General features: G+C 39.3%; 1 protein-coding gene across 6 annotated transcripts in view; it reads left to right on the forward strand.

Moving 5' to 3' along the window:
• MTA1 (metastasis associated 1) overlaps window positions 1–7,504 on the forward strand; it is a 136,641-nt gene that overhangs the window by 85,815 nt on the left and 43,322 nt on the right. For 2 of the 6 annotated variants that reach the window (XM_018565158.1, XM_018565160.1), the window contains exons 15-16: window positions 959–1,048; window positions 1,129–1,284. In XM_018565158.1, the coding sequence (XP_018420660.1) occupies window positions 959–1,048; window positions 1,129–1,284 (246 nt within the window). Of the gene's footprint in view, window positions 1–958; window positions 1,049–1,128; window positions 1,285–1,966; window positions 2,201–7,504 lie in introns of those variants that run through there. The other 4 variants (XM_018565159.1, XM_018565162.1, XM_018565161.1 and 1 more) reach the window with 3 other exon arrangements.

The following is a 7,504-nucleotide window of genomic DNA, read 5'->3' on the forward strand; positions in this document are numbered from 1 at the left end:
CGATCGGCGGGCTATGGACCCGCTGATCGCCTATATGTGAAACACCCGGTAACGGGTGTGTGCATTGATCGGGTCTTTTCTGCCCGTGCGTGCCCGCTAGGGGGCGCGCGCGAGCAGAAAAAAATTGCCGTCTGGACACGGCAACCCGCAGATGAAGCAGTGCCGTCCGTCCGTTTTTTTACTACGGGCGGACGGCAAGAGGTTAATGCTTACATTGGTGAGTTTGGGGAACATTGTTCATGGTAACTTTATTGAGAAGTAGAGGTGGGGGTAAATATCAACACCATTAGGGAATAGTAGGGAAAGGGAGGGAGAAAGGGAAGAACTAGGAGGTACAGGAACTGAAAGAGATGGAGGAGGGACAGGGTGTGAAAGGGATGGGGGGACCCAGAGAAATTAGACTTTGGGGGTGGGGGTGGGTGGACAAGAGCCTACGGAGGAACAAGCAATGGGAGGAGTCTCTACCCGCAAACCTTTTTGGGAGGCATTCCTTGATCCATGACTTCCTAAACTTGATATTGTCTGTATCTGTATTGTTTGTAGTCTAATCAGGAGAGCAGCCTAGGGTGATGATGCTACTCAATAGCTACAGTACAGCAAGTGACCTGTCAACCGAGTATAGGAAGTGTGTTACTGGCAGGATCACTTGACAAAAATATAGGGGAATAAAGCCTGAGAAAAGGGAACAATTCCAGCCACCACATTGAAGAACTTGTAAGCTGCAATATATACAATTTTTGTTTTCAGGTTCAGCTATACTTTGTGGAGGAAGCAGAGTGAAAACACTAACCTTCTCAAAGCTTCCTTGTATTGACTAATCAACAAATCTCTATCTTTAAAGTGTAATATGACAGTGTTCCTCCCCTCCTCGCCCGGTGCAGCAAATATTGCTGCATTGATCACCCAGCCTCTATAATTGTATTTTAAATTAGATTTTTCCTATTGTTTACGCATGCAGGTACAACAAGACTCCCAGAAGCTTCAAAAACTCCACTGATGCTGAAACAGATCGTCAGAAAACCTTTAGAACAAGTTCTACGATATATAGGTACATATAGACAGTTTTGTCATTTTTGTTTTCTTCCCAATTCATACAGACGTTATTAACACAGACTTTTAATTCCGCAGAGGCTCACCCCAGCGCTCCTAAGTTAGACATAATAAAAAACATCTCAACAAGCATCAATAATACCCTAACCCCGGCCAAATCTTCACCAGTTATCAACAATGGGTCTCCAACAATCTTGGGCAAGCGGAGCTATGAACAACATAATGGTATGGATGGTATGTGTCTTTATGTACTTTTTTATTTTTCTGTATGTTTTGCATAAGGGATCTTGGTGAAAGTGTTCGTGGCCTCTATACATTAAGGCTTAAATTTTTTAGATTTTTGAATAGTGTTTTGGACAAACAGAAAATGATTTATTCATTCTGTTGAATAAAAAAAATATTTATTCATTCTGTTGAATAAAAAATTCAAGTTTAGATTTTTCCTAATTTGGGTAAAAATCAAACATGGCATATACATATTTTATATGCTACACCTGGCAGAAAGTGTGAGGCACCAGAGCCACCTACGTTTCAAGCTTTTTACCACTACACAGTGAATATTTTGTTATGTGATCTGATTTAGCAAAATATCAGATTACACACAACTGCATTAGTTGTAGTGCTAGTGCTGGGGTTTCTTGTTAGAAACTCAAGTATGCTTTGGAAACGTTACATCATGAAAACGTCTGTGTATTAAATGTTTCAGGAAACATATGTCGCGTTTTAAGTTTTACCAGCATTTTAATTTCTCTATTCAGGATGGTGTGAATATTGATGAAGGCCTTGCATATTAACATTTAAACAACCTATTTTATATAGTTCCATCATTGCACATAGTCTTCTTATTTGTGTCTTACTTTTTTACATAAGTACAGAAATGCATGTTCTGGGTTTGTAATTTCAAACTGTGTTGCAGACTATTTTAGGGACAGATCAACAAGCAGAGACGTTCGCCTTAATCAAGTGGATGGAAAATATGCGTTGGCCTTTTTTGCATGTAGAAAGGAGAAAATATTGAAGGAGATTAAACCTGACGGGGAGAGAAAATGGAGCACCTTTTAATTTGGACTGAAGCTGTGAAGAGTACCCAAAAGCAACGGTTTTTGTATAGGTGTTAACTTTTCTCTCCCCTCTTTCTCTCTATCTATAATAAAAACAGTATGTATATGTGTGTATGTATGTATACGTGTGTGTGTATGTATGTATATGTGTGTGTGTGTGTGTGTGTGTGTGTGTGTGTGTGTGTGTGTGTATATGTATATACACATACACTTGTATACACAAAGCTATTCTTATATTAAGTAAACTGTGAATTTTTTAACATCCAAAACATTTTTCATTTTTTAGTCTTCTTGATTCCATTTCTATTGTGGGCTTACTTTGAAAAAAGACAGCTGATCTTGTATGTAGAGAGCCAGATGCAGATCTCCATAGTTTATGATTTCCTGAGAAATTACCTTTTAGATCATTTTTTTGTATGGGCTCTTGACTAATAATAATTTTTCTTGTTCTTTTTTTTATTTTTATTTTTTTTATGTTTCCTTTGTGTCTATGTGTAATTACTGTCTAGACATAACTGTAGGTTCTCTTAGCTTTCTGCACATGTGTTACAAAGCAGAGAATAATGTGTGAATAATGACTTCATGGAAGCAGCAATTCCATGACGCAAGCGGAGCTAGATTAAGGGCTTATTCACGCAATAACCTGCACGTTCCGGATGTATTTCTGCATACGTGTTTTTGATACTTCTGGTGCATTTTTTAAAATTTAGTTTTACATTGAGTTTAAAGTGACCTTAAAGTCAGAAATTTGTTTTCTCCTTCCCAATCCTGCTGTAGGGACTTACATTAAATGATGCCTCTTGATTCGATCATCTTCTTCTTTACTGTCCTTTTCAGCTGACCCTCCAGCACTCCTCTGTCCTCCTCTCCTCTGATGTCCCACGGAGTCTGTGCGGGTACACGCTTCTCCATACACTTACCTTGCGTCTCTCCTCGTCTCCCGGCTGAACATCTGAAGTGCGCATGCGCCCGCCCCAAGATCCTTTGCGGCCGCCCGAGACTCTTCAGATGTTCGGACTGGAGCGTGTGGTGAAGACACAGGTAAGTTTAAACTATTTTTAAAAGTTGTTTTTTTAAAATATGTTTTTTAAAAGTTGTTTTTTTAAAATATGTTTTTGCATATATCTACTGCTTGCTAGCAGTAGATGTATGCCTGTAAAATGGCGGTACCCAAAATTGTCTATAGGCGACGTTTTAAAAGCTAGAAGACAAAAGCAACAAAGCGCCACCTCCTTGTGTGAAATCTTTTTTTATTTGAATAATAAAAAAAACGGTTATAAATACTCACACTTATAAAATTTCAGTCACGCTTGTCAATAAGAAACCACAATCAGTGTCTAAGGAATGTTCCGCTCCGACTGCGTATTAAAAGCTGCCTCTGGTCACATCGCCATACCATCGTGCCTTTTAGGCTGGCTTTACATGTTTCAGGGGTATAGCCCCTTCCTCAGAATCACAGCTTGCCTTGTCAAAGAGAGGGGTTTAAAAATAAAAACGGGCCAATCCGACGGCAGATCTCTGTATGACTTGCCTCAAATTAATTGGTGACCCCCACACCTCTATTCAAGCTTGGCTTCTCCATTTTTACATAAATGGCCATTTTTCACACCTCTTTTAAACCAGTCCTCCTCCCGGTCTAGGATGCGTACTTGACTGTCTTTAAAGGAGTGACCTCTTTCCTTTAGATGTAGGTATACTGCCGAATCCTGACCAGAGGGGTTGCCTCTTCTATGCTGTGCCATACGCTGGTGTAGCTGCTGTTTTGTTTCACCGACATACAATTCTGAGCACTCCTCACTATACTGGACTGCATACACAATGTTGTTCATCTTGTGTTTTGGCGTTGGGTCTTTTGGGTGAACCAGTTGTTGCCTCAGTATATTGCTGGGTTTAAAGCAGACAGGGATGTGATGTTTTTTAAAAACCCTTCTGAGTTTCTCAGACACCCCAGCTACATATGGGATGACCAATTTCTTCCGTTTGTCTTGATTTTCACCCTCACTGGTACTCTTGGCATTCTTTCCTCTTCTTTCTGTTTTGACAAAAGCCCAGTCTGGATACCCGTAGGTTTTAATGGCCCTGTACTATAAAGAAGAGCCTTTTATTGGAGGAGGCTGATGTTAAAACAAGATTTAGGTACTAATTCTGCAGGAAAAGGGATTGTTGGTGCTTTGCATAGTACCACTGGGATTTATAGTAATTTATGGTTTACATTCCTGGCCTGGATGATGTCTGCAGGGGAATGCACCCTGTGAATCAGGTAACTGGTGAGTGGGGTTGTGGAATGAAACCATTGTTCATGTTGCATTCTGATTATGGGTGTAACTTGAAACACGGTCAAAAACATGGTGGTGTAAGCAGTCTAAACAGAGGAAGTCAACAGGTTTTTTCAATCCTCCACTGTCAGCCTGTGCTAACTCTGCATAATGCACACCCAAGATTGGTACGACATTAAAGGGACACTAAACTCAGGGTTTAAATCTTAAAAATTCATTCAAGTTCCCTAACTATTAACAAAATGTATCTTATTTGTGCATCACTCATCTGTAGATCCTCAAATCACCTATGCATTGGTGCTGACACTGTCCTCACTTCTGGCTACTTTTGTTCCTCATGGTCCCTGTGTATGTAAAGTAGCCACCGCTCCAAGCTCGCTTCTTAATGGACTACAATCTCAATAGAAATTGGTAAACTAAATGGGAGAAGTAGTCACAGCTCCAAGCTATGATGGACTATAAACTCATGCTTAGTTCACAAATTTGTATTAAAATTATAGTCCTATCATGAGAGCGATCTTGAAGCAGTTGGGGAACCATAGTAGCCACCCTCCAGAAGGAAGGACAGTGTCAGCATGATTTTAGAGATAATTTGAGGATCCACAGCCGAATAATACACAAATAAGCTACATTTTTGGTAATGGAGTTTGGTAGCGCTTCCAAACCGATATTGTTGGAGGTCATTAGAAATTCCTGTTGCATATGTGTTCTATTAAAACCCCTAAAAGAATTGGTAATCTAGTGCTTCTCCTGACCCATCTCTGAGCTTTGCTGTAGAGGTGGATCAAATTCAGGTATTCACACTGCTTGAATTTTTAGAAAAAAATAAGTTTAGGGCCCAGTTACATTTGTGTGTTGCACATGTCTTAGCGTGTGTTATGCCATGTTAGCACGTGTACAATTTATGGCAGTCCATTGAAATAAATGGGCTTCTGACACTAAATATTGTACGTCACTAAATTTTTGCCACAACGCACTCTGGTGCATTGGCATGCTTTGCCGCAAGTACATGTGCATTACTTTAGTCGGCTGGGGCGCTATTGACAAATTATGGCACTGCAATGCGTCAAGGAAAGTAAAATGCGTTGTGGGATCTTGTTCGTTAACATGTGCATTCCTGCAACACATACAGGTGAAACTCGAATAATTAGAATATCGTGCAAAGTTCATTTATTTCACTAATGCAACTTAAACTGTGAAACTAATATATGAGATAGACTCATTACATGCAAAGCAAGATAGTTCAAGCCGTGATTTGTCATAATTGTGATGATTATGGCTTACAGCTCATGAAAACCCCAAGAACCCCAAATCCACAATCTCAGAAAATGAGAATATTCCATGCAATCAATAAAACAAGTATTGTACATAGAACAATATCGGACCTCTGAAAAGTACAAGCATGCATATGTACTCAGTACTTGGTTTGGGCCCCTTTTGCAGCAATTACTGCCATTACTTTTGCACGATATTCTAATTATTCGAGTTTCACCTGTAGATGTAAATCGGCCCTAAATTATGTATTAAACAAGTCTAACCTTGTATTATTTTTCCCTGCTCAGCCACTTAACTCTCAAACCTAGATGTAGAGTTTCAGAGTTCACTCCTCTTTATCCCCAGCCACGATCTGCTAAGGAGACAGAATCTTGATTGACAGCCCTTATCACTCTGTCCCTACACTTTCCTGACACAAGCACAGAAATGCAGAGGTAGGGGGCACACAATTATAGAAATCAGCACAAGTACTAGAACTGGAAGGTGAGCCTTGTTATATGTTGGGAGAGTGCAGAGAGGGTGAGATAAGCTATCAGTCAAGAGTCCTTCTTCTTTGCAGACCATGGTTGGAATAAACAGGAGTCTGTATCTCTGTTTCTCCTGCAAACAGAAGCATGAGAGAACATACACTGTGGGAGTTAGGTGACGGAGCTGTGAAAAATAATACAAGGTGAGACCTCTACTTTAATGATTACAGAACTGCATTCTTTTTTGTCTTTTGTATCGGTCTGGACTACAGCTTTATCTGTTTTTGTGAAACATAGCGGATCTTGGTCGTTTACTTATCTGAGGTATTTAGTGGCGGTACTTGTAGATAGGCCATTAGGATTAAGTAATGTGTATATAGCCCTATATTTGAAATAAAAAGTTAAATACATTACAGTGCTTGGTATAATTTGAAAACTGAACCATTATGTTTAAATAGTTTAAGCAATGTAGAGTTCAAGAGTAAGATTATATGTTCTAGCTGTTTGTATAACCTTTTAATGTTTTTGTATATGACAAATAGTTGTTTTAAAGCTAGACACACATAAATGCAGCTCTGTAATCTTTAATACGTCATTAAAGCAGTGTAAAGTACTTGAATTTGACTTGGTATCAGTCTCTTGTAGTCTTTTGTACAGCAGGACTTGCTGTTTAATAGTATTGGCACTCCTCTCCAACTCAAGGTCTCACAAGGTGTCGGTATTGTACCCCACAACCGTAATTCCTGCAACACTAATCCTTGGTTTCTGCAGCAGTAAGAAGTGAGGACAGCCTGGAAGGCAACACTGTAGAGTGGTACTGTTGATTAAACTACAAAGAGAACAGAAAGAGAGAGCAGCGGTTTAAAATAGAGAATTTCTGTGCAATATATGAATGTGAAAATCTGCATGATCTTCTACTAACTGATGCAACTCCGATGCAATGTGAGATAAGACATTTAGAAGATTGTGTTGATCTCATTCTTTCTTTTTTTTTTTTTTTAATTCTTTATTTATAAACAGAGAGGTGAGAAACAGAGAGTACAATCATAATATATGGGTCACAAGACCTCAGAACATTTCCAATCTAAAAACCCGACCGTAAAGTCATGCCAGGAGATAGCTGAAAACAAAACAGAAATAAAAACCGGTGGAAGCATTTAAGTAATTTCTAAAGCATATTTAGTCAACAATATTCGTACTTTCCGCCATGTCAGGTGTTGAGGAAGCTCTCTACATCTCATCCCCTAAGGCATTTTATATTTTTATAACAGGAGGGGGATCTCATTCTTTCTAATGTAAGACTGTAAATGAGGAACTGTTGATGGTACAACATTGTGACACTTGAGATTGTTAAAATTTTGGGTGGAGTGCCCCT

This window comes from Nanorana parkeri, unplaced genomic scaffold, assembly GCF_000935625.1.
Source record: "Nanorana parkeri isolate BGI_ZX_2015 unplaced genomic scaffold, ASM93562v1 scaffold819, whole genome shotgun sequence".
Classification (NCBI taxonomy): domain Eukaryota; kingdom Metazoa; phylum Chordata; class Amphibia; order Anura; family Dicroglossidae; genus Nanorana; species Nanorana parkeri.